At 39.5% G+C, this 27,389-nt stretch overlaps 1 protein-coding gene and 1 long non-coding RNA gene across 5 annotated transcripts in view; one reads left to right on the top strand and one right to left on the bottom strand.

The window, feature by feature from the left end:
• LOC121961184 (kinesin-like protein KIF21A) overlaps positions 1-25,620 on the bottom strand; it is a 42,661-nt gene extending 17,041 nt beyond the window's left edge. For 2 of the 4 annotated variants that reach the window (XM_042511066.2, XM_088072521.1), the window contains exons 1-12: positions 25,261-25,620; positions 8,779-9,001; positions 6,098-6,280; positions 5,505-5,654; positions 4,141-4,275; positions 3,829-3,993; positions 2,874-2,989; positions 2,424-2,619; positions 2,079-2,268; positions 1,932-1,995; positions 1,611-1,817; positions 748-795 (exon numbers count right to left, since the gene is read on the bottom strand). In XM_042511066.2, the coding sequence (XP_042367000.2) occupies positions 748-795; positions 1,611-1,817; positions 1,932-1,995; positions 2,079-2,268; positions 2,424-2,619; positions 2,874-2,989; positions 3,829-3,993; positions 4,141-4,275; positions 5,505-5,654; positions 6,098-6,280; positions 8,779-9,001; positions 25,261-25,304 (1,721 nt within the window). In that variant the 5' untranslated portion in view covers positions 25,305-25,620. The remainder of the gene's footprint in view (positions 1-747; positions 796-1,610; positions 1,818-1,931; positions 1,996-2,078; positions 2,269-2,423; positions 2,620-2,873; positions 2,990-3,828; positions 3,994-4,140; positions 4,276-5,504; positions 5,655-6,097; positions 6,281-8,778; positions 9,002-25,260) is intronic. The other 2 variants (XM_088072522.1, XM_088072523.1) reach the window with 2 other exon arrangements.
• On the top strand, positions 4,243-6,366 carry LOC148185891 (uncharacterized). The gene is made up of 2 exons (XR_015775478.1): positions 4,243-4,344; positions 6,104-6,366. It is a non-coding gene; the product is annotated as an uncharacterized LOC148185891 (long non-coding RNA).
• Positions 25,621-27,389: the final 1,769 nt, after the last annotated feature.

Raw genomic sequence — 27,389 nt, 5'->3', positions numbered from 1 at the left:
AAATAAGTTTAATAATAAATAATAAAAAAGTAATAAAAAATACTGTTACAATAAAGTTAAATAAAGTACTGTTATAATAAAGCTTAAATATGTTATTGCTATAACAATGTTGAATAAAATTCTTTTACAATAAACTTAAATAAAGAAATGGAACAATACATTGAAACAAAGTACTGTAAGCTTGTCTCGGACATAAAGTGTTGATTTTTTTCGGTGTAAGAAGCTTTCACTCAACAGTTAGATGTTAGTGTGAAGTTAAACCGTCACAGAGCTGCAGTTAAATAAGAGGATTTTTTTACTGTGAACGGTTAACAATCTAACAGCTCTCTTCATATATTAATTGAATTTGCAAGTTGCACTGTTGCTCGTGCGCAAAATGTGACTGAGCAATCATTTTATCCCATGTGGAACAAGTCGGGTTGCATTAAGTATAATCAATATCTCGCCCCTAAATGAGATCTGATCAACATCTTGCTGTGTGCAGTGAAAAGGAAAAACAGACAGAACAGAGGGTTCAGAGGAGAGAGCTGGTTAAAATATCTGCTTCCCTCCAGGAGTGTCAACCACCTGTAGGTGCAGAAGAAGTTAGAGATTAGTTATATGGGAATTAAAAGGAGATGTGGGTTCGGACGCAGGTCAACAATCAGCTGGAATCCTTTCAATTACTTGGCACATTTGAATGATTTGCACCGCTGGTAATTGAACCAGATTCAGATTCGACCCAATCCTGGGTGGGATGCAGCAAACCTGGTGTGTTCAACCTCTTGGTGGTGATTCTCCTCATATCGCCTTAGTCTTTGGAGAGAAGGGATGGGGAGTGAGGATGGTGAGGTGCAGGGGTGAGGAGGAGGTAGAGGGGACCGTAGAAGTTGGGGCAAGCGAGGGAATATTACAAGATGGGAGAGAGACAGATAGTGAGAGAGCTGCAAGAGAGGCCCAGGCGAGTGCAGAGACTCACAAACACAGCAAGTTCAAATGAAGAACACTGGAGCTGCTGATGACACATATGGCCTAAAGAAATCCTGCTAAAAACAATTAAAAAAAAAAAAATCCTCACTTCTTGTGCCAGACAGCCATCATCATTAATAGCCATCACTCTCTTCTCTAAATCCAGCTTTCGTTCCATTAAAGAAACACCAGGGTGTAAACTGCTAATGCAGGGAGCCAGGAGATAATTACCCACAACACACAAGGCCACACGCCCTCGCCCTGGCAACAGAAAAACATCAAGACTCTCCCTTTTCAGCTTCTTCACGCTCCTGTTATTCTGGTCACATCAAAGGATGTTCCAGGATGTACTAATCCAGCAGCATTATAATGATCCACACACTGATGAATCAACAAAGAATAGATTGCGGGCTGCTGCTAGCATCATAAATTGCGTGCCACTTGCAACTGCAACTACCCCCCAACCCCCCCCCCCCACCACCACCACCAAGGCACTATTTGCTTTGCAGCACGGTTAAAGGTGCATTTCACCTTTTGCAGTTGCTTTGAGAATTTTTGTCTTATTTGTGCAGACTTAGTGGCTGCGCGGTCATTTTTTGTCCCTGAATGTCATTATAAAAAAACCCAAAAAACAAACCTATTTTGTCAGACCCACACTATACCTCTTCTTCTTCTTCCTCTCCTTCCTCTTGAGTTTCTCCAGGCTTTTCTTGGCCAGCTCAATGACGTCATTGGCTTCTTTCTCAGGGGCGAGGAGGGCAGGCGAGAAGGAGCCGCCGCGGCCGCCGTACAGCGAAGAGCGCGTGGAGGCCCGAGACAAGCTCTTCCTGAGGTTCTCGTTCACAGCCTCGCTTTCAAGCAGTTTCGCTCTGATAGAGGAAGAAAAAAGGTACAGTGAAACTGTAACAAATGACTGCTTATTAGACAAAAATACCAAACTGATACAAAATGAAATAAACTTTTAAAATGTGGTCACTACGTACCGGAGCTCCTCAATTTCTTTGATGTAGTTCTGAATCATGTTCCCGATCTCTTCGTTGCCCTCACCTATAAGCAGAAGCATCTTTAGCTTTAACCTGGATTCACTTCACACAGCAGTCCACTATGGTGGTACTTGAGTTTTTGCCCACCTGCTTTGGTGAGAACCTGGTTGGCCTGGTCACTGAGGATCTGTGTGAGTCTGGCTCTCTGAGCGTCGATGGTCTCCTGCATGGCCTTCACTCTCACCCTCAGGTTGTTGTTCTCCGTCTGCAGCATCGAGTTCTCATGGACCAAGTCGTTGATGCCCTCTATCCCATCTTCACCCACCATACGCTTTCCCTGAGCATCAAACAGGGCCAATAATTACAATATATATATATATATATATATATATATATACAGTACTTTCCACTCATGTCCTCTGCTCTGACTTTATTTCTTCTATTTATCTCTTCCACCCACTGTCCTCCCCTCCTTTCTGTCTGCTTTCTCACCGTCTTGTACTCCATCAGCTCCATCTGCAGTCGTGCTATTTCCGTCCTCAAGGCGCTGATCTGTTGGCTCGCTCTGTCCTGGTTCACCATCACTTTGTTCTTAATGTTTCGGGCTCTGTTGGCGTACTTCAGAGTGTTCAAGGTCTCCATAAAGTCCCGGTCCGACGGGCTGATGCAAGCGATCATTACTGTTTGACTGGAAAACGCACAAATAAAGGAAGTGGTAAAAAGCTTTTTGTAATAATTTATGAGCCATGTCAGGCTTTCAAGCTGAAATTTCACATAAAGTGTTCATATTAACATGTTTTAAATGTCAGACCAGTGAGGTATATTTAATATTAAAAGCTGCACTACTCTCTACTTAGTGAAAGTGGTGGCACAACATAGGCCTACATCCCATTTTGCAGCATCAAGATACTTAAGCTAATCACATTTTCAGAGTTTACAAACCTGTTGCCACCCAGCGAGTCCTGTAAAAGTCGAGTCAGTTTGGAGTCTCTGTAAGGCACGTGAGTGGTGCGCTTACTCCTGTCTCCCAGGGCGCTGATGACGTTTCCCAAAGCAAGCTGAGGTGAGACAAGGAAAACTGACAAGTTTACAATTGGATATTTAACTGTATAAACAATGCCAGGACTTAATGAAATAGGGAGTACTCAACACTGTATGTTTGAAAAACACCATCCATCTGCACTTGAGTGAAACTTTCAATAATGACACCCGTTTAGGAAAGAAATTAAATGTGCAATTCATATTCTGGCCACATGGAGGCTCTCTTACACCACAAAAATTACTAGACATGTCATTGTAGAATGACCAATTCTCTGCTTGGCATTTTTATCCCGATCAGGTTGTTTGTGGGTCCTCTTAGAGTCTTTTTAGAGTATAATTTATTTTTTAGGCCTTAAAAGTAACCAAATAGTCCCAGGATTAAATCTGCGAGTTCTTAATTTCCACATTTTATTTAATTTAATTTATTCTTTCAATTTATATTTGTGTGTGAGTCAAACTCCTCCTTCACATTTTTGATGTTAATAGTCTTTACACCTACCTTGTTTTACTTTATACTTTGTACTACGTACCTTAGATTAACTCTGATCACTCTGCATGGGACCACATATATACTATTTGCATTTATGTTAACCTGTAATATTTAAATAAGATGATTTTTCAGTCATTAATGTGGTTAAAAATTATCTTGAAAAGGTCTTAAAAGGCATTAAATTTAAGTGACTGATACCTGTAGACACCCTGATTGCAATAAAGAAAAACAATTTTTTGGGGTGGTTTAAAAATATTGAAATTCATTATGGATCAAATGCATGAATGTATCACATGGCTATGACTTAAAGCTGCAATAATAACTTCTATATAAAATCAAAAATGCAGAGTCAGGCAGCTTCCTCACCAGCCCACAGTTGATGGAGATGCCCTCTTTAGCTCGGTCTCCTGTCGCTCCAGTTCTCTTCAGTCTCTCAGAACCGGCCAGGTCCACAAAGTGGAACTTGGCTGTTAGCGTCTCAAACTCGTTTATCTCCGAGTCATTAGCCAGACGGTTGTCTGTTGCGTTATCCTGAATTAAAAAGAAAAGAAAATAATTAAAAGGGGATGCTTTTCAGTGCAATTTAATGGAAATTGCAGTTGATGATAATCTCAGTCGAGTACAACATCAGTCACATGTTGAGTGGCAGCAGAGATCCACTGTCGAGTGAGTACATACGTTGTTATCAGGAGAACAGACTCGGACTTGGCACAGGTGGATGGTGAAGATAGCGTGGGAGCGCGAACTCTGGACATTCATCTGAGTGCTGGCGGTGGTACGAGACAGAGCGCCCAGCTTCAGACACTGAATCATCTGTTAGAGGAGAGGAGGAGGAAACGGACAGCAGGAGACAAGGGGTGAGGAATAAAAACAAAACAAAATGTGAGTATTCAAACATCTTTTGGTGAAGGTCATACAATGATATTAACGTAGAAACTGACCTTCCTACGATCAGCTTTCACAGCGCCTATTTTTTTGGCAGAAAATAATACTGCTACAGTTAACTGTGAGTTATTCTACAGAATAACACATATGTTGTTTTTAGGAAGACACATTACTGCTGAAATTTATAAATGTGTTTTTTTAGCAATTGAAAGCCAATAACTTTCACAACATTGGCGTGGGGGCATTCATGTCATAAAAAGTTGTCTGAAAACTGCTGTGAGAATACAGCTGAAACTACTGTATTTGCATGGATAAAAAACACAAATTTGGGTAAACTGACCTTTAAAAAGACATTTGTGTATCAATTACTCACCCTGTGCTATGTTGAATTCTTCAAGAAAACTTTTTCTAAAATGCCTCCTAAGTGTATGAAGAATTCAAAAGCGGAAAAACAAATTTGATGAGCTAAAGTCATAAGGGTTTGTTTTAAAAACAGCAAAATGGTCAGATGCCTTTGACAAAAACAGTAATTTTACCTCGCTGAACACAGGAGATGCTGGTCTTCTGCTGCCTAAGTCTATAGTTTGTTTGTGTTTTTGTGTTACTCTGGTGTTTTTAAAGGGTAAGTTTGGATTCACTAAAGTCACATATTAACACAAACAAAGTAACTGTGTGGCAGCAATAAACCAGCAGCTCCCGTATTCAGCAAGGTAAAATTACAAGATAACCAGAAATTAGTTCAATTTCAGTTCAGTTCCCAATCAGAAAGCATTGACTGTTTTGGACGTATTGATCATACGACTGGGTAAATGACACCTGTATTATCCTGCATAAGTTGTGTAAGAGTTTGTAAATGGACATTTTAATTTAGTTTTGTTGTTAACATGGCCACCCATGACTTCAATTCATGAAAAGGTTTCTCAATTTTTGGATTCTCTGTGGAAACATGTTACAGGAATAAAGTTTTCTTGATAATTTTAAGGTAACATGGGGTGAGTAATTAATATACCAATAATCATTTTGGGGGTGAACTATTCCTTTATTATCATTGTGGTGCTTAGGATGGGATAGTAAAACAATCATTTTTAAAGCTTCTTCTTATTAAATACAGCCGGGATAGGTGCAAAAGAAAACTATTTTGGGGTGTTACACCAGACCTCAGCCGCAGAGGTGACGGTGCGAGTGGTGACCCCCACGGTGTAGATGCCTCCGTTGGCGTCCTCGTGGATTTTAATGTTGGACCTCTGCTTCCTGGCCTCCAGGTCTCGCGTCGTGTCGAATAAGTCCAGCACCTCCTCGTTGTACAACTGGAGATTTAATCATTAAAAAAAATGAGACAGAATATAGATAGTAAGCATATTATTGCATGAATAGTTAGTGTAATTATGACATCAGCAGCAGTGTCATTTGCTATACTTCCTTGCCTTTACTTTTCCCCTCAGCTGCTTCCACAACAGTTGCTAGCAACTACTCGTTGATGGTTAAAAATAAATCCAGGAGCTGACCACAGAGACAGACTAATGACAGTTTAATGGCTGTAGGGTCATCTGGACGCTTTAACAACTTTACACCCCTACACCCTCTGCTGCCCTTTGACCTCTTGCTGTCTGCAGGCTCTACCTACATCGAACTAATGGCTCTTGAGTGGAGTGGACTTTTGGACTAAGTGCTGACATTTGTGTCTTAATTTGAGACGCTAATTTCTGGTTAAAATCCTGTGAAACTGTCACATTTGTGTGTGTTTCTGCACCTCCAGGAACTGTGCGTTGATCTTGAACTCGGGAACAGGCCTGCCCTGTTCAGTGGCAGCCTGTCTGCGCTCCTCGATCCCTCTGAACAGGTGGTTGACGGCCCGGGGAATGATACCAAGCTCGTCTTCTCCAATGTTGACGTCGAAGCCGGTTCCCATGGTGTACGTCTTCCCTGAACCCGTCTGGACATGGGGGAAAAGACAGAGTCCTTGATTACTTTACCAACAGGAAGTAAAAAATAGTAATAAAAGTCTGTTTCTGCTCTTTTCAGGTGTGTTCCTAATATGGTTTCGTGTGTTACATTGATATATATCCGTATCATTCATTCAACTCACAAAAATCTCTGGGACTCAGAGGTTGGGGTGCAGCTCTGAGAAGTTTCTTTAACAGGGGGGCGGTTAGAGGGGATGGGGTAATCACCATGGTGACAAAAGCAGGAATGCAACATTGAGCTCAAATTCATGCGTCACCCCTCTCCTCGCTGTCGAAACAACTGAAAGAAACCCTGACAGAATTGTGTGTGTGTAGGGTGATATATGAGGGAGTGTGTGTGTGTATGTCGGTTAAATTCTACATGACCACACCTGTGTGATTTCTGTGTTTGTGCACATGCTTCTATGTGTGTGTGTGTGTGTGTGTGTGTGTGTGTGCATGTGTGTGTGGCCTCCGCTGTGCCCTTTGAAAGGCTCTTTGACAGGAACACAACGGCTGCAGGAACAATGAGGAGAGAATAATGAACAGAGAGAAGAAGAGTGGAGGGGAAGTACAAGAAGAGGAAAAGTTTAACTGCTGCAGCCCGTGATGCTGAGAAGCAGGAAGTTTGATATCTTTACATTTCAGTCTACACAAGACGCAATAAAGGCTAATAGAAAGAGTTTTTATCTAATAGGCTTCAATGTTGCTGCATCTGGTTTTGCTTCCTTAATTGCAGATTAAGCATTCATGCCATGTTGCCACTCACTGTTACACACCTCCTCTCTACCACAGGGTCCAAAAAAATATGAATACAAAGAGAAGAGGTATCAGAAGAATGAGTTATAATGACAGGATGTGAGTGGAGCAAGCACGAGCGAAATGATTTTGGACGGTGCGAAAAGTTTATATTTTATAAAGTTGGAGCATCGCCCTTATCTCCCACTCAAGGCGGCTCCACTTTTGCACCATTCTGGGTCTTACAAAAGCAGAAAGCAGCAACGACAGAAACTGAACACTGACACTGAAGTTAGAAAAAAAAGTTTGAAGTTTATGGCTACTTAGTCAATCAGAGTTACAGATAATAAAGAAAGATGTGCATTAGCTAAAATAATGTTTGCTGTAGCTTTTTTGTCAATAGGCACTGATGAACTAGTCTAAATATATGAGTTAATATATTTGAATAGATGATTTTAACCATATCAAATACTGTGAATTCCTCTAGTTTCAGAGGCTGAGATAGCAGCTACTGCTACTCTGCTAAGCTAGGCTAGTTAGCTTTTAGTTAGCAGTGCGAGCTCTAATAATATAATATTTAGATTTAATCTTATTTATGTGGTATAAAAACTGATTTGCTAAGATTCTAAAGCTTTTTAAAAGCTAATTTTAAATGCAGTAAGCAAAAACATAAAGGAAAAACAGGCTGATTTAGCTTTCAGTAGCCTTAACTAGCTAGCATGAAGTCAGTGGTTTTACCTGTTTTTCAAATGAGATATGTTGGGTTTTTTTAAGTTCCAAGGCAAAATGAGTTTGTAGCCAGTAAAACAGATGTCCAAAGTGCTCTTACCTCAACTTTGACCCCTATAGTTACTGCATTTTTTTTTGTTTTGTAGGGTAGTATACACTATTTTTTCTGTCTTCAGTGTTTTCCTGCCAGAATCACTCACAGCTTGTGCAAAAAATAGACCCGACGCTGAAACTACACAGAGCTTTGAGCCGCCGTGAGTCCAGTGTGAACAGTGTCACTGCTCATCACGGGCGCCAAGAGGAAGTGAGCAGTGCTTAATTAAACTAATAATAATAATAATAATAATAATAACAAAATAATTAAATTCAATAACCTATAGTTGGGCTGTTTATTGGAGCTTAAAGGGAGTTGAGACTACTAGCATCTTTAAAGCTGACCAATTAACATCTTATATCTAATTTTTTAAATTTATATAAGAAAAAGAGCGGAAAAAATTACAATTAAAAGCTAGCCAGCTGCTGGCAGTAGCTTCATATTTAGTGTACTGACATGAAAATAGTGAGAAACCATATTTCCCAAAATGTCTAACTATTCCTTTAAACTGCAAAACTGTCAGAGGGCAGATTAGTGTTTCATCTGTTTAATGTCTCTCAATTATGTTTTGACTTTACTAATATCCTCTGGTATGAGGCGAAGTAATCTTTTCACACTCTGCTTTGATTGGGTAATAAACTCCCTTTCTATCTCGCCCTCTCAGACTAATCTATCAGAGTCGATACAGAGCTCCGGTGTTGAGAGCGGGTTGGGACATGTCAGCTGATAGTGTATTGACAGAGCTGATGCAGCTTTGAGGCATGTTCACTCCCTCAGTCCTGGGCTGATGATATGAAATCAGCTTCACATCACATGCTGCCATAAATCTTGCTAGAAGTAGCTCCATCCCCCTGAGCGATGCAAAGTCAGCGAATGTGAGGGTGTGTATGTGCACTGTGCTGGACTAGAAACATGCAAAAGACCGACCTGTCCGTATGCAAAGATGGTTGCATTGTAGCCTTCGAAGCAGCCTTCGATGAGACTCTCGGTGCAGTGGGTGTAGATGGTTTCCTGCTGGACGTCCATGTCGAAGACGTGGTCATAGGTGAAGGCTTTGTCCTTACCCAGGACCACCTGCGGCTCACCGGGCATCACATATGTACAAATGTGGCAGCCCTCTATCTTCTCTTTGGCCAGCTGAGGACGGATCCTGGAAGAAAGGAGACAGAGAGTGAAATGTTAGTTCGGATTTCTTCCAAATGTTCAGCTCCTAAAGAAACATTTTTTTATACTATCCAAGACTGACTGGCGCTTTAAAAGGAGATAATGGCAAGAAGCAGCCCTGCCTTAAAAAACTCTGAAATCCTTTAAAGAAAAATTGCAAATTAAGGCTTAAAAATGCTAGAAAAATTTTAAAGACACTTAAAGCCTCACTTTCAAATTCACAATGTTTCCAGATTTTTAAGGGTGTTGGCAGGTCTGGTCTGTAGATGTTTGTTTACCCATTGAAACCTCAGGAAATTGGCTGGATTTATTTTTTAAAAAACAGGAATAAGGCAATGAGTAACTTTACAAGAAATGGCCCAAAAATGAGCAAGAAATTAGTTAAAAAATACATGAAGAAATCAACCTTAAGAAACTGCTAAAAATAAAACTGATCTAATTTTATTTGTATTTTTTTTTCATTAAATAATTTTAAATATATATAGAAATGGTGTCTGGCCATTTTCCCCCATTTTCTCATTATCTAATAATATCTAATAATCCCCCCAATTAATTTTCACATCATTTTCTTGTCACCTTTTACCAATTTTTCTTCTGCAAATTGCAGGACATTTCTTTCCTAGTTGCTCATTCCCTTTTCCCAGATTTTCAAAAGAAGCCAAACCAATTTTCTCAGGTGTCAAAGGTGTAAATGTTTGTGTGTAAAAAGTGTCTGAAGGCAGCACAGGAAAGCTGATGTTGATGTAGGGGTTAAAGGGTTAATGTGTGAGTGAAACAAAAGGCAGAGCGGAGCTGTCTGTGCATGCAGCGTAAGTCTCATCAAGATATTTGACAGGATTGATTTTTACAGCTTTGATGGTAAAAATGTAGCTAAGCAGAGGGTAATATTTTCAATGAGCTGCAAACTGATGAGTGCAGCTACTGTGCAGAGAGTGTGTGTGTGTGTGTGTGTGTGTATGTCTGTGTGAAGGACCATGCCGTGCCAGCACACTCTCCAGCAGCCACCATACACAGCACAGTGCCCTCACTGTTCACGAGAGAGCTCTGGGTAAACAGTCCCACCCTGGATTTCATTAAGGAATAGCTCTGTTTGCTTTAGTGCAAATAAACACTCTGTTATTACATCATTTCCTCCCATGATGCACCTCTGCTACTCATCACTGAACTTTGTGTCCACCTGAAGAGGAAGTGTAATATTGGAAGGAAATATTTGGACATATTGGGAGCAGAAACACATCAGAAATAGTTGCAGCTCTGACAGAAATATATTAAAGAGTACGTATATAAAGCAAAAGATAATACTGAAATACTTGGAATAATATTGAACATGCATTGGAAAAGAAAAAGAAATTTCCTGCTTGGACTGAATATATTTCTCCAAAGCTACAGCCAAAATGAACCTGGATAATTTAGACTTTCACAGAAAAAATAACAACCAAGACACCTGAGAATCTCAGGACAGTATGGTTATAAATGGCTGCTATTGTTGCTCGCAGGCATTAACTCTGAGCATGTGTGTGTGTGTGTTTTTGTGTGTGTGTGTGTGAGAGGTTGTGGTGCTTTGTATGCACTTTGTATTCTATGTGCACTACTTTTTGTGTCTGCTTGCATTAAGAAAAAGACTCACATTCATCACAGCAAGAGTCTTTTGAACTTCCAAATGGTCTGAAAGGACAGCCTGTGTATGTGTGTGTGTGTGTGTGTGTGTGTGTGTGTGTGTGTGTGCGCGCACGCGAGTGTGACATCAGATCCCAGCTATTTAGCAGACTCTATATGGGAATATATGGGAAAAGGAGGGACCAGTTGATTCAGGCTTGAGGAGAAACACAGTCGTACCTGCAGTAACTGTACACCTGCAGAGAATTATTAGTCACCTTTATGTTATGGAAGGCAGAACTGCCCATTTCAGCAGAGGTCACAAAATTAACGATATATGATATGTCAGTTTTTCATTATTGATGGCCAAAGCAAGTGAAACTAGTCAAGATATAGATAAATAATTCAGCAGTAGAAGTAGGATAAATTTCCTTTTTGTGTTTATACCAAGCGTTGACAAGATTTTATAATTCTTCCTCATGCGATAGTACAGTCTATTTATTATCATTTAGTACACCTGCTGACAAGAAAATCACATAAAAACTAGGGTGTTTCCTACTATTCCAGTGATTTGAAGTTGCATGTTAATTGCATTGTTACCAATAAATGGAAATCAGCAATGTATCATGATGAAAACTTTTAAAGGAATACTCCAAATGATCATTTGTATTTCATTTACTCACCCAGTGTTACTTTGAAGTTTTTCTCTCATGCCTCCACAGTGAAAGAGGCACCCAAAAACTGAGAAAACCATAGATGGATTAAAGTAATAAGGGTCCTCACTTTACAAAAGCCAAAACTACAAAACATCAGTTAACAAAGTCTTGCATGGCTTGTACAGTGTAATACAAGATTCATCTCATCGACTCATATGATCAGTACTTCCCAAACAGACAACCTTTTCTGACAGGGAACTGAACTGGAAGTGAAATTTATTAATGATCTCTTCAAAGCAAGTTTCCATTGACAAAAACAGTAATGTTACCTCTTTGAACACGGGAGCTGCTGGTCTACTGCTGCCACAATATGTAGTATGTTTTTTTATTGTGTGGTGAACCTGCACTAACACTTAACCAAAGTTATACAATAAGACAAACAAACTAACTGATCGAGGCAGTGGTAGATCAGCAGCTCCCGTGGTCAGAGAGGTAAAATTACTGTTTTTGTCAATGGAATCCTGAGAGAACATAAATAAGTTTGACTTTTAGTTCGGTTCTCTGTTGAAACAGGCTGTCTGTTTGGAAAGTACCGAGGATTCTTTGTGGAGGCATGTGGGGAAAAAAGAATTTTTTTTCACAAATTCAAAGTAACACGGGCTGAGTAATTGATATACAAGTGGTCATTTAAGGGTGACATCTTCCTTTAAGGGTCTATTTCATAGTAAAGTACTGACCTCGATTCACAGATAACAATAGAGAGCAGTGAAACAAGCCGTGGGCAGTAAAACTGAGCTAAAAGATGCTAAAAATCTCCATAGAGCTGCAGAGTCAGTTGACAAATCTCTGGGTTTGTCATTACGAGCATCCTCTTTCACATTACACATAGCAATTTGAGCCATTGTTAACATGAAAATATTAATTAGTGCAGCTTTAATTTTTTAGCAGTGCTCATTAAAACTGTACACAATAGAGGCTGTTCTTGGTGAAACTGATGTAACTGTAGCAGTCAAAGTGTTTAGGTCATCTGAGGAGACTGTGATTTAATAGTAGGATGGTTTAGGGCATTATAGGAGTGAATCTGCACTAATCCCTTTGGCCACCTTCCCAAAACTTGACAGAGAGTCATTACTGTAATCCTGTGTAACAATGGAGCCACTCACTGCTGCTTACAGCAAGGGCATGAAGTCACCGGGTCATTGTTCACTTCACGACTTGAAACGAAAAATGGACATCAACAATAGATGTCAAGTTTAGAAAATTTCAAATTCAGTAAAGTAGAATGAAATAGAAGAAACAAAGGAACAAGTCTGTATAACTTCAACCCCGTTAAGTATAAATGCCCAGTGTTTCTGATTGTGTTCATCTCCACAGCGAGACAATGTTTGTTTTGTGTGACGTCCCCGGGGTCCTCCATATACCGAGGGACAGAGAGGGTGGGCTAAAGAGGAAAATGAATGTCTGAGAAAATGTTGTGGAGATAAAGAGAACGAAAGAGGATAAAAAGAGAAAGAGACATAATGGGTACAGCCCAGACAAAACACTGATGACTATCTCCACATTAGGAGGCCACCACAGTCCGTCCAGTCAAACAGACCTATTATCTGTCTGTGTAATGACGGTCTTTCATATAACAAGACCATGACTGAGCTTTCAGAAACTCAACTAACAGACTTCTTCCCTCTAATTTCTTGTCTCTTTAAGGTGCTAAAGCAGACCAATAATAAAACTTTTCTATGTACGTTGGTCTGGTAAAGAGCGTGTAGCTTGAATTGTCACCTTTGTGGTCATTTAATTAAATATCCATAGGAGCATAGGCTTGTGAGAGGACTCTGTTTTTTTCTCACGCATTATTCATTGTCCAGCACTTAGTTTTCTCACATCCTGCCGTTAAGACTTTCCTACATATCACTATCAAATTAATTGTGACAAGTTTTAAATATTCTAACTCATGCAGACCAACTAGATTATTCTGTACAACCCCACATTTCTTTCAAAGACACTGAACTAGGCGTTGGACACCCGTCTTGCACCAGAATCGCATCCTAGGTAGTGCACCAAAATTAATGAAGGCCAGCGGGTGCCTTGGCAGTCTTTATAAAAATATAAAATGTGGTTTTGAAAAAAATGAGATAATTGCTAACACTTTTTGAATGTAATGGGTTATAACATGCAGAATGCCCTCCAGACAACTCGTTTAATCCATGTTGTACATCATTAGCTTTCTGGCGGTGTGTCACAGATCTCAAATAAATAAAGGTCAAGTGTCTGTTGGCCTTTTATTATTGATGTTTGAGCACTGTGATACAATGGACCTCTTTCTGAGTATGTATTCACAACTTTTACAAGTTCTGGCATCACGCGTCTCAGCTAACTGTAAACAGGTGAGGGATAAGCTAGGTGTGAAGCCCGTCCTGCTGGTGTATTATTAGTGTGACTGACTTTAGCTGTGATTATGATCTGGCAGGCTTCACTTGCTGGTTCAACCCAAAACACTCTTTTCTCCTGGCTGAATAAGGGCTGCCCTTCAGCACTGTGGAGACTTTCAGCGCTAATCCTCCTTCTAGAGTGACACACGCTGGCTCCTCACAGGCTGTTTCTCCAGGAAATTTAACTCCGCGACCTCCTAAATGTGCACAATCACGCACTCATACACACACGTGCGCGTAAAAAAGCAAGCCTCAACACTTTCTCTTGTACATGCAACTTCACCACATTTTGGGGAGTTGTTAACTCAATGCAATTAGGGTAGTAGTCATGCAGAGCAGAGCATGAGCAGAAGCTTGATGATCCCAAATAAATTCATCTCTCTTTTATATCATGTATTTGTCTTAAAAAAAAACAAACAAATATAACAGTAGAAACAACTATTATTTCTACGGAATATCAAAGGTGAAAACACACAGATCAGGGCCCAAAAGACCAAGTGAAAGCGTTTGTGTAATATCCCTTTAAAACATTAATCTCAAAAGACAGTTTCAGCTAGTCAGATGGATTACTAAGAAGAAAAAAAGACTAAGAACTTAAAAAGTGCAGTGGATTAGAGAAAGACTTTTGCAAAGTGAATTTTGGGGTATTTGTCACCAGGCACTTTACATTATAACAAAGGTTTGCGTTGTTTGAAGCAAATTTTGCACATTTTGGGATGCTGCACATAATGCATAATGCAAGTAGTTTAGATTTTAGAGATTTAAATTGAAACACATTTAGATTAGAATTTAGAAGGAGACTTTTTTTCAGTCACCTTAATAGTATCGATATCGTCCATGTCTCTTTGATTACACTGTGAAAAGAAATTATTTGTTTTAACTTAAAAAATTAGTGTCCTGGCTGCTTTTAAGTGGGCTGAATTGAGAAGACAAGTTGAATCATTACTAAATTAAAATTTCAAATTCAGTCAACTTAAGATTTTAAGGCAGCCCAGACAATAACTTTTTTTTTTTAAAGTTAAAACAAGTATTTTCTTTCCTTCAATGTAGGTCATATTTAACTACCACAGACTAGAGTTGAATATGTTTTTTAAAGGCACAAAATCTCAGCCTGAAACACTACTGCTGAATACTTAACACTTTTGAGTATTGCAAGATCTAAAAATATGTGTGTATACATGAGGTGAGGTGATGAGTCAGAGGGCTGGTCACAGTTTGAAATGTGCAGAAAAGAGTCTTGTTGTCTGCTGCCTCGTGGGCTCAGATGTTCCTCTCCGTTTCTGCTGAATCACTCGGAGCTGCCTGAACTGGCTGTATGTAGCGTTTGAAGTGAACCTCAACAGTAACCCAAAAATTAGATTACTGAGGATTAGATTCAGGAGGTAGGATAGGAATGAAACGTCAGACATTGTTGTCAGCGATGATGCAGAGTGACCGGCTGCATCTCCAGGGAGTGATTGGATTGGCTGATTGTCAGGAAGGTGATGTCAGCATGTGATCTGATTGGCTACGTTACAGGAAGGATGAGATCAGCAGCATGGTGGTGATGGACTGACTCATCTCCTTTTTTTTTTACCATCTCCTCATTTCCTCCTAACCACTTATGTTGATCGATAGGTCAGCAGAGGAGGAATGCTGATGGGCGTAGTTTTATCTGTTAAATATGTCTTTATATTTCAAAGATCAGGATTTGAGATGGTGTCTAAAATTCCAAATGCAAAGATAGTAGCAGTCATGTTAACCTTATGCTATCATATAGGGAGATTTTGTGTGCGTGGTTGTGTATCTTGAGGTTTTGCAGTGTGTGCATGTAGCAAAAAAGTGTCCTCATTTGCAAGTTTGAAAATGAAAATGAACTGATATCATTTGTGGCAGGATGGACTCTTGAGCTAGTTGAGATTTTTTTTTAACTTTCATCAGTTTATCTCCTCTTTAACGTTTCGAAGTATGAGACCTCTAAAATCAAGGCTGAAGGTGTATGATGTCTGGGTTTTCTCTAAGTGTGTGTGTGTGTGTGTGTGTCTGTGTGTGTGTGTGCATGTGAGTAGTCCTGTGTTTCTCAGGCTATTGCTGTAATCGCAGTAATGAGACTGAGAACAGGAGCCTAACTGGACCTGTCACATGGGGAGAGGCTGACAAAGCCCCTCTGTGTGTGTCTGTGTAATCCAATGTGTGTGTATGTATGAATTTGAAGAGGTAGATGCATATATGGACTATACTGTGTGTCCCTTTCACGTCTTCAGTGAACTGTATCTCACTTACTGTAGCTTTATCTTGTGCAAGATATACATTATATACAATAAAAAAACCTGCACATTTCTTTAAACATGGCCCTTAGACAGTAAAACATCATCAGATCATCATCAACATAAGTTAATACAATGTCAATCAGGAGCACAATCACATCATCATGCTGTAGCATTATCGGGGAAAAAACAGGCCGCATTCCACAGACAGTAACGCACCATCGTCATTAGGGCTTTCCCAAATACCAATTCGGAACTTCAGGGCTAACTACCTGCAAATATTCAACGCTATGTGTGTGAAAGAGGCTGATAATGAGATAGGGGAGAGAGGGTGGAAGGTGGAGCATTGCATGCAATGTTTCGGTATTTATTAATAACTCGAACACTGCAGGTCTGGTTTCCTCACTTGATGCAAACCAAGCACTTTACTGCAGTTGCCATTTATGGATTAAAAAAAACATTTCAATACACTGACCTGACTGCCTCATGGACCCACTTTGGGGGTCCCTGGGCCAGTGGTTGACCACCTGCTTCCCTCCATCTACATCTTCTTGGTTAGATGCCTTCTTTTCTTTGCGTACAAAAGTAAAAAATGGAAATCATAAGGGAACTACAAAATCTGCCTGGAGTTCGCTCTCAGTTTCGAAAAGAAATGTGAAATGTGAGAGTACAACAAGCAGTGTTCTCTGGGTCGGTGCTCATAATGTGCAGTCGAGTAAAAATGTTCAATAACAGCTGAGGCTAAGCAGCTGAAGAATGTCTGTGAGTGTTTTGATGAAGATATGAGTGGACCGTAGTCCTCTAAGGTGCCTGAACTGTGGACTGATGATGTCCAACAGAGGTTAATGAGGGACCAAAGTGCGCGCACAAACACACACACACACGGCCAATCCTACCCTGGTGAAAGGCCTCTGTTGAAGTGTAAATACTGAAGAGCTTCACTCTGTTCTCTGACTGAAGGAAACATGATCGTACATTCATTCACATCCTTTTCAGTGTGAGTGCTTAAAGAGCGCCTTCAGGTACACTATCGTCTTTATATAACCACAGACACACATAAACAGACCGCTCTTTCATAATCCATCAGCCAGCAGGTGCACTCGTGCATTTGCATTTGTGTGTTGATGGTGGTCTAATGGCCGCCCGGAGCAAGACGATGACTGCGGAGATTTGGAAATAATGGAAAGATATGGATATGAGAGAGAAAGTAGACCTTAGGACAGTGAAAACTGGCCCGGCCACAAAGAGCAGCTACTGTTTGAATGCACTACAGCTCAGCAGGACTGTGTTTACAGCGACAGTCTCTCTATTGTCTGGCAGCTGCTCTTGACATCAAGAGCTGATCTACTGCATCTCTCTCCTCAGTGTTCTTCTGTAAGCAGCAAGCTCTAACAAGTCTTCAACCTGTAAGAGGCTGCAGCCAAACTCTGCAAACTCTCTAAAGTGCAGGATTTAGAAAAAAAATGTATGTATCACATCTCTAGGGATGAGAAGGTATTCCTGTAAAATATAAACAATGAATATGCAACATTTTCTCTGAGCCAGCCTCAAAAGATGATTAGAGGAGATGCAGTTTTTGTCACTTCTACATGAGCTTCATTTTTCTGCTTCAGAGGTTGCAGCTTGCTTTAAAGATGCAGACTCACTTTGTGATCAAAATGCATAGAGGGGTTAAAAACAGGGGTATTATGTGCATATAGGTGTGTCAATGTCTGTTCCCTTGTCTAATAGAAATTTTCCTCCTAGTTAAATGATGTCACAAATTCTTGTGGCAACGTGACTAAAAAACATTTATTTTTAATCAACATTCAAGACAATAAGGCCTATTATTGGTAAATGTGTATTTAAGACATTTTAACTATTTTTAAGGTCCTGCAGCCACCCTGTAATAATTCCATGATAATGGAAAAAATTCGTGGCTAACTGTGATTTTAAAAAATGAATTGTCTGACAGCCCTTTTAAAAACATAACTCACTAAAACAATTATCAAAATAACATTTGGCATCTTGCTTTAGTCAGTTTAATATAATATTGCAAAATTTGCTAATTATCCTATCCAGAATTACCACATTAAACATAAATTTATCAAGACGTCAGTGAGGCAGGTGCATCATTACACTCTAGGGTAAGTTGTTTTGCTGTCAGTTTAGAGGAATAGCTGTTTATTAACAAAGACCGTATACTGAAGAATTCACTAATTATTTGTGCCAACAAATCTGTGGTGTTGGTCTTACAGTGGATTTCCTTTCATTTTTCAAACAAGGATGCATCCTTGATATTTTCAGGATGGCCAGAAAACTGCCTCCAGTTCACGGGAAGTGATAAAGACGTTTGACAAAGACCTTGAATACGTTTCTTGTTTTTTTTGTCCAGTGTGAAAACAGCCTGGCAGTGATGTGACAGTCAGCATTTGGCAATGACGGTCGGAAAAATGGAGACGGGTCAAGAGAGTGGGAAGACAGAGACAGAATACCGCTGACTCAGGGTTTCAGCTTCCCCCCGCTCTTTCTCTTGTTGTTTAGATGGCTGACTGACCGGTGTCCATTCACAGGGGCATCGCCACACAACCCAAACCTTGAAAGGACCCACGGTTACCATGGTGACAGCTAAAACAAAGCTGTCACGGGGGAATCTGACTGGGTCACTGATCACAGCTCTGACTGCTTCCTGGGTCAAAGGTTGCCGGGGCAGGAAGGAGGGAGCGGTTTGATGGTGGCTGTCAAGAGAGGGCGTATGAGGACACACACACACTCACACACACAGGCCTCCAGCACTGACACCAGCTTAATGGAAATGTTCTTTTTTGACAAGGACAGTTCAGCCCACTCATGGCACACATGGGACATTAGATAGAGTATCTATTGAAAACAGTGGAAAAGTTGCCTGATGGTCAGAAGTATGGATTTAAAAACAGCTACACTAAATACAACTGTAATTTCAATAAATAAAAAAAAAATCCATATTGAATTAATTACCCTCTGTCTAGTTAGACGGAAGTTATTGAATATCTCAGTAACTGCAGGATCACATGACGGCAGCTGGCAGATGGCTTGCAGCGTGCTTTGCTTTGTGTCTCGGTTCACTTGAGTTGGTTCATGAATATTTATCACGAATCTGCCTGGATGGACACGGGTTTATGCATGCACGCACACACACACATATATGAGCACACACACAATGCTTTTTTAGCACGGCAGCAGGCGCACAGCCTTTGCCCTCAAACCTAATCCACAAAGGTCAAGAGGGTGGGAGAAGTGTCTGACAGACACCTGAGAGGAGCCAATAGGAGTCAGACAATGTGGATATTAGTAAAGGAGTGAAGCTGGTGGGGGTCAGACCAGGTCTAGCTTGCATTTATGACATTTTTTTGTTTGTTATTGTTATTTACAAAACTCATTTGGTCTGAGCTTTAAATTCTTGTGTTGGCTCACAAAGACGTCAGATATGAGGACCTTCAATCATTCCCAGTTACAGTTTATTTCAGAAAGCTTTGGGGGATATGACACTAGGGCTGAGTTTAAAAAAAATCAGTTTTCAGATTTGAATCTATCTTCATTTAAACGATCTAAAAAAAAAATCTTGAGATTTATCTTTTAAATATGCCTTTTCTTGTTTCTCTTGATCTGGCCACACGAGAGACTAGCGAATCAAAACATGCCGGGAGTGGCTACACTGACGGCATCACCGAGCCTAAAGGCAGATGTCTGGTAACATTTTGAATTTAAGAACTATGAAGACAGAGAACAGCTGGACAAAAGCAAAGCCATGTGTAAGATATGCAAAAGTGAGGTGAAATATTTCAGAAACACCACAAATCTCCAACACAGTTTAACAAGACATCACACAGATATGCACTCTGCCAAAACGTCTGATCCAAAACAAGCCCCACCGGAGGTATTTGCATCATGATATCTGAAATATCCCCAGAAAAATCAATACTGAATCAAACTGGAAACTTGTGAATGAAATAGATTCTGGAAATCAGTGACAATATCAGCGTTATATGACATACACATACCATGAGACATAATAAATGTGTCAATTTTATATATATTTTGCCATACTATCAATGTTAAAATGCTTGTTCATAGTGTTCACTGAAAAAGCAAAAAAAAAAAAAAAAAAAGCAAAACCAGTACTGAGAAGATTATTCAGCATAATTAAAAATAAATAAAAGCCATTTTGATTAGACCTGGGTCAATGTTGTAAATCAGTGATGGATTAAAATAAAACTGCATCCAAAAAATGTGATAAAGTTACACAGACCTATGTGGTTTTAGGCTGCATTCAGGTTGTGTCAGAAAAAATTGAAAAAAACAAGCTTCCGACCGGGAAAATTGACGCGAATGCCCCTTAAGTCAGAACAATAACTCAGAAAGTTGCTGAAAATTCTGGTACATGACTTGTCCACTTTGACATCATAAATCTATTTAAATAGATACATTTTCTATTTACTTGCATGATGATTTTTTTTTTTTTTGCTTTCAAATGGCATTAGGCTGTAATTGTAGTTACTGTCCAGGTAAAGTGACCTAGATTAGTTAGAAAAGTTATTCATTAGCACTAACCCTTTAAAAAAGTTAGGTATAAAGCAATATTTTGGGAGGTTTTCGGTTTAATTGTTTAAACAATAAGGAGCTGTCTGTTCTGAATTCAACAGAATGAAACCAGATTCCTCTCTGCTGCTGGCTCTTAATTATTAAAGCTGCACTTCAAAGATATTGACATACTAATAAGTCACCTGAGTGGCTCCTTCAGGCAAAGTCTGTACCATGACATACTTCCTAAATAAATCGTTAACTTCCTGCGTTGGTTTTTTGTGGAATATGGAACAAGATAAACATATGCAAACACACACAGATGGGATGTTACGTAAAGGAAAAAGATCTGGAACAGAGGGCCTGAAACACACATTCACACACACGGGGATAACAACCCAGTAAACACTATCCGTGTGTGTGTGTGTGTGTGTGTGTGTGTTTGCTGAATCATCCAACGATGTGCTACTGGAGTGACCCATCTGTACGCTGTCAGGCGGGATAATCTTCAAAACCAGAGATGTCAGCAAAGCACACACATCTGATGTTTAAACACTCTCACTGAAGATCCATCGAGAGTCTAAAGAGTAAATATACTTTAAAATTACATCATATCTCCAGTTATGAATCAAAATGACCAAAAAAAACCTCCCTGAACACCTTCCCCTCTGTTCGGGCTCCAGACCTTTTCTTTCCCGTTCTGCCGCAAAAAAACGACAGAAAATTGTGATGATAAAGAAGCTTTTCATCACTGCCGACATTTTGGTTTCAGGGATTAGGAACTTGCTAACAGACAGCATTAGCTCGCAGGCTGAGGCAGGCACTTGGTTGGCAACCTGCTGGCTGATTACTGCAAACACACACACACACACACACACACACACACACACACACACACACACACACACACACAGCTAACTAAACTATCGCAGAGTGAGGAGAAGCCTTTCAGATGCTTTACAATTCATGTTCACCACAAGCTCCAAATAATTACAATGTTGCCACGGCGATTAACCGAGCTGAAAAACACCAACATGAAGCGGCGGTTTGATGTTCAAAGGGATAAAGTCTGTGATTTAGTAGCATATGAAAAGGTGTGACATGGGATGGGACTGCGTGAAAGTTTCTAATGGCTGACTCAGATGGAAACATTATTACTGCTGAGTCTCAATTTGGCTGAGAATATAGCATAAATACAGCCTAAATAGATTAGAGCCTCGCCTATCAGCTGAGCACAGGTACAGAACAATAAATGCATACAATTATTGTATGGGACATGTAAGCAGAGGTGGGACCATGTCATTTTTTTGCAAATCACAAGTAAATCTCAAATTTTTGATTGAATTTTTGATTTTTGTCCTATAAAGTCATAATGCAGCCTACAACACAACAACAGAGTAAATTAAAATTAGTATGAAATGCAGTTTAGTTATAAAAACAAGCGAACTTAGTGAACTTAATCATAAAAAAGTAGTGCTGACGTTGCACTTTTATAGCACGAAGCTGAAATACTGTAGCACCAACTACTTTCTAATGTTTTACCAATCAAATTAGGTCCAATTATTGACAGTAAACCTTTTAACAGTCTCAGTCTCATCCTAAAATAAGTCATGAACCGACCATCATCCAGGCGAAGCTCTTGGACCAGCTGGTGGTACTCACCGGGATTAGTCCTTTTTCTGAGGGTCTCATGTAACCACACAGATCTCAGTTTCTTTGTGATGATTTAACTATTTAGCGCCCTCCGCCTGTCCATTTTTTACGCAGCTTTTACGGTACAAATCTGTGAGTTTATGCTGCAAAATAGTGTTTGCCAGTTCTATGGTTTTGGTATTGCACATGATGGCTTACTAGAGTGACCTCTTGGACACTTAAATATAAATGAGCTAATGAAATAAATGAGTTAATGTTATTAGCTCTACCTGTCTTATGTGAAAAAGGTCTAAACTCATTCACGCAAATGAAGCACACGTACAAGAAGATTAAAGAGCCCTGTGAGCTCGCAGGTAAGGTCAGCTGAGTCTCAGTGACAGGAAGTGGATCACAGTGTGTGTGTGTGTGTGTGTGTGTGTGAGAGAGAGAGAGAGAGCGAGAGAAATAAAGGATTAGTGACAAAGCACTCTCAGGTGCCACAGCTGACCTCAGAAGATGCTTTGAACTGTTGACTCTACAATCATGATTTTCTCTTCAGTATAAAGAGTATTACTTAATGTTTTGAAGTATCACAATGACCAAACAGCTCCAACTGTCATCCAAGTCATTTTAAAAGTTTAATATTAAATATTATCTTCAGACTAAACATTTTCTAAATTCACGACTGTCATCAAACCCTTGCATGACGGAGGAACATAATCTGAACATGTCAGCTGAGAGTATGTTGAGTCATTAATAATTACTGATATGTGCAAAAGTCTTATCAAATGAATAAGTGAACAGAAAAACAGAACAAAGAAAGACAAATATATGAGAGAATGAACCAATAATAGTTGGCTGGCCATCAATGGGACTACAGGTGGAAACCTGACGAGCAAACAAGACGACAGAGCAGCTCTATAAATAATGAATGAAGCCCGAGCTTTCTAAGAAGATACAATAGCAGGTAAAGTTTCCATTCAGAGAGACAAACACACTCCTTTCTGTAGCCTTGTGTGTGTGTATGTGTGTGTGTGTGTGTGTGTGTGTGTGTGTGTGTGATTATGTGTTCTTTTCAAGATTAAACCCCCTTTGAAATGTGTCTACAGTAAACTAACACAGCAACTCCCTGTCTATGCTGCACTATTTAGGAAGCCAGGCAAATGCAATCTGACAATATAAATAAAATTCACTGATCTGACTGCCTCTATTGCACTGAACAACCAGTGCATGATGGGATTTATGCTGCTGACAGATTGTTTATTATCTATGACAGAGCGAGATGGGCTAGTAAACTGAGTCGGCACAGCAAACAAGAGTTCTGGGTCAAAGTCTGAATGCACAATAACAAGCGAGGGAAGAGAAACGTGATAGGAACAAGCTTTTGTCCTTCTCTCGCTCTCTCTCTCTTCCCCTGATCCCGTTCACATGACGTTACAAGATTGTCCTTCCAACACACACCAAATAAAAAGCACCTGCCCTGGACTTTAGCTGCCGCCCTATCATGCCGCTCTTTTGATGTCTGAAGTCACAGAAACACTTCTGAGAAACGCTGAAATAAGTGGTGACCAGACGGTGACTGTCTCAGCTCGTCTGTTAGAGGCAGCATGGATTGGCCAAGAGGGCAAGGGTCAGATCAGTGCGATACAGCAAACTGCGTCAAACTAAACACACAACGCACTATAAATGAAAAATGCTCAAAAACTAATGAATCAAATGCAGTCAACACTTCAAAGATCCAGAATTTGCCCTCTTATAACCTGTAAAGCATTATAGGGGAGAACGGGGTAAGTTGTCACACTTATAGATCTAACTTTCTGTTAAAGAATACTGGTGCTGTAATTTTCAAAACTGGGGTCAGAGGTCACCAACAGAGCTATTTCAGACACTTCTCATTGAGTTAAAAGGATTTTTGGTGTTCAGTATGTCAAAATGTAAACATCCAGCTCTTCTGTTTTTTTTATTTTTCTAGGCTTTAACACAATGGGTTGATAAAATGTAAAATGAAAAGGGAGAGCTTAAGTTTGTCATGGATGTATTATGAGACCTGGATAAAGCAAAAAAGACTTTCTAAATATTATTGGCCATTTTTATGTCTTTGAAAGTTAATTTCATTGAAATTCAACAACCTAACACATCTCCTGCATCAAGAGCAGATTCTGAGGGATTCAAATAAAAGTAAAAATGTGATGACCGACCCTGTTCTCCCCTACAGCATGTCAGTTATTCATCCATCCATTTTTCATACCATCTGTACAGTTTAACTTTCAATGTAGCCTAAACACATTCTGTTTAGAAGATACAGTGACGATCTCATCTAACATTTTTGGTTCATTTTATTGCTGTTTATATTGCTATATAAGGGTAAAAAATGCACTAATAGAAATGTTTTTTTCCCTTTTAAAGTAATTTTTAAGATTTTTTCATTAAAATAACAACTAACCCCATAGTGTGTGACTACCAACCCTTTCACCACAGGGATGGTTGTCATAAGTGCAAAAAATGTATTTGACAGACCATATCATTTAAAAAGAATACGTTTAAGGAGATTCAAGTCATTCTCACTCTTAAGGCTTTCACTGAATGTACATGTTGAGGATTTATATTTTTTGAGGGATTCAAAATAAAGTAAAAAGTGTAACAACAAGCTCTGTTCATCCCTATGCTCTATAGCATCTATCAGCCTCTGTGTGTTGCTCTGACTGCAGGAGACACACTGTGAGGGGAGAGTTACAGGCTTATTTCCTTGGCCTAATCCCTGAGAGCTGCAGATCTTCATTCATAAATCCACCACACAGCATGAACATGCAGTGCAGGTATTAACAAAAGAAGCTCATGTACTAGTCTATATTTGCTATGTGAAGCATGCGATGGTCTATATTTGTTGTGCAAATCATGCAATGAGCTCCACAAAGCATAAAGAGGAGGCTTCAAAATAAAAGCACGCTGAGAGAAGAAGGGTGTTGCTGCTTTGGAGGGGATTTTGGGGGGATAGAAAAAGAAGAATGGATGCACTAGAGAGGCACATGTGGTAAATATGTGGTGAATGACGGAAGGTGAAGCGACAATAAAAGCAGGAATAACACGTGCATGGTTGTAGCAGGTGTGAGCATCTTTTAGAGAGAGGAGGGTCCGCTGCATCCTTACCTCAGGGCGACGCGCACCGAGCTCTCATCCGGGCCGCCGCTCATGGTGACACCGGAGGATAGTCCAAACAGTCTGCTTATAAATAGCTCGATTTCCCTTTTTTCTTTATCCTCTTAGACAAGAGGGAGCGCCGTGGGCTCCCTCTCTCCCTCCCTCCCCTTCCCAGGAAAGCGCTCCTATCTTGAGCCTCCACCGCCGCCGCTCTCACCGCCTCCTCCTCGGCATGTTTAAGGAGAAAGAGCAGCTGATTTCCTCGGTTATTTATTTTCCATGTGTAGCGGGGAAATGTGTGTCGGGATCCGCCGGTGGTCACCTCTCCAGAAGCATCGTCTCGGCGTTGCTTCCCGGGCAGACAGGCGTGTGTGTGTGGATAAGCTGGATCCACTTGACGTGATTCTCGAGGAGGAGGACGTAACTAAACTCCTCCTCCTGAGCTGTACCAATCCAGACAGAGGACAACACGACCCACAACTCAACGGAATACATGTCTCATAATAATAATAATAATAATAATAATAATAATAATAATAATAATAATAATTTGTCTGTTAGCAAAACATAATTCATAAATCAACAAATAATGTCCTCAACTTCAAACTTTTTCCACTTATTTATTTTTTATTATTATTATTTCTTTTACAATTTACAATTATAGAGCTGCACAGATTAGTCGATCCTCAGAAATATAATTAATTATTGGCAACCAATATTTGATAATTGATTAATCTTTTTTATGCAATTTTTTTTTGCCTGAGCCAAAACATTTAAAGACATCACATTTGACCTGAAGAGACTGTAATAGACATTTTCATCATTTATGACCTTGTACAGTCGAGACAGTTAATTGAGTAATCAAGAAAATAATCAGCTGTTTAAATGATAATATAAAATATAGGCTATCACTGCTCTTGAAGACACTGTAAAGCACAATTAATGTTTTGTCAGTTATTTGTTTTTTATTTATGTTTGATTACAATAAACAATAAAAATATTTTTTTAAGCATTCCTGATTTATCTGTGCAATTCTGTGCCTGCTGTGTTTATACTGTTCAGTTCTGCATTGTTAATAATGATTTTTGAAAAGAAACCTCTTGAGAGATGCCCAGGCAGGGTCCACCTGTCAGTTTTACACCAGGTATGTGACTGACTGTGTGGCCTGTTCCTATCTAATTTGGAGCCATAAAAATCAATAATACAAAAACCCACATATTAATACATAAATAATGAACTAAAAATAACTAAAATCCAGTACAACTAACTCTACCTTATTCGGTTTGAGTGTAATTTAAGGACATTTCCACCAAAAAAAATAAAAAATTAGAAGACACAATGAAGGTGTATGCAAATCAGGATTTGCAATGCATGCACGTGGCTGCTTGGTCACGCTGCCACCTTGTGGTCAAATTATATTATTACATTTTAGGAGTCACTGTAGTGATGTTCCCTCTTTACCAGCAGGTGGCTTCACTAACTTACGTGATGTGTCCCAAGCCAATGCTTGGAGGCAGTGTACCACTTGACAAAAGTGTATTGTTTTTTCGCAGTTAATAAATTCAAAAAGAAAAAAAAGAAATGCATTTTTACTTCACAAATAGGTAATGACACTAGACAATCTTGTTATTATTACAGTTGTTTTTTAAGCTGTTCCTGGATGTGTCACACCTTTATTAACAATATTTAAAATTTCAATTTTTGCACTGCAATATGTAGTACTATGTTTTTATTTGTATCCGTGTATTTTTTTGTATTCTTTGATCCTTTTTACTATGTAAAGCATCTTTGAGTTTCCTGAAAAGTGCTCGATAAATACAATGTATTACTATTATTATTATTTTTCCCCAGCAGTGACCAGTAGTGTAAATTAACATTTCACCCCAAAATACTATTTTTTCCTCTTTTTTTCCCTTTCCATAGTGTTTTTTATCAATCTAGATTATTTTGCTGTGAGATGCAGTGTTGGAGATATCGGCCTTAGAGATGGCCGATAGGGTAAACTGATCCTTTAAAAACATGTTACCCAGTATGTAGACTAGCTGTTTTGAGTGAACTGTATTTTTTTTTTGCTTTTACAGTGTGAACATACTGAAAAACTGCTCAGAATTAGTTTGTGTCAGTTGTGAATTGGATAT

Source organism: Plectropomus leopardus, chromosome 22 (assembly GCF_026936395.1).
Source record: "Plectropomus leopardus strain MGB_pleo_1.0 chromosome 22, ASM2693639v1, whole genome shotgun sequence".
Taxonomy (NCBI): domain Eukaryota; kingdom Metazoa; phylum Chordata; class Actinopteri; order Perciformes; family Serranidae; genus Plectropomus; species Plectropomus leopardus.
Note: the sequence above shows the minus strand (reverse complement) of the source record. Positions and strands in the feature narration are given on the sequence as shown.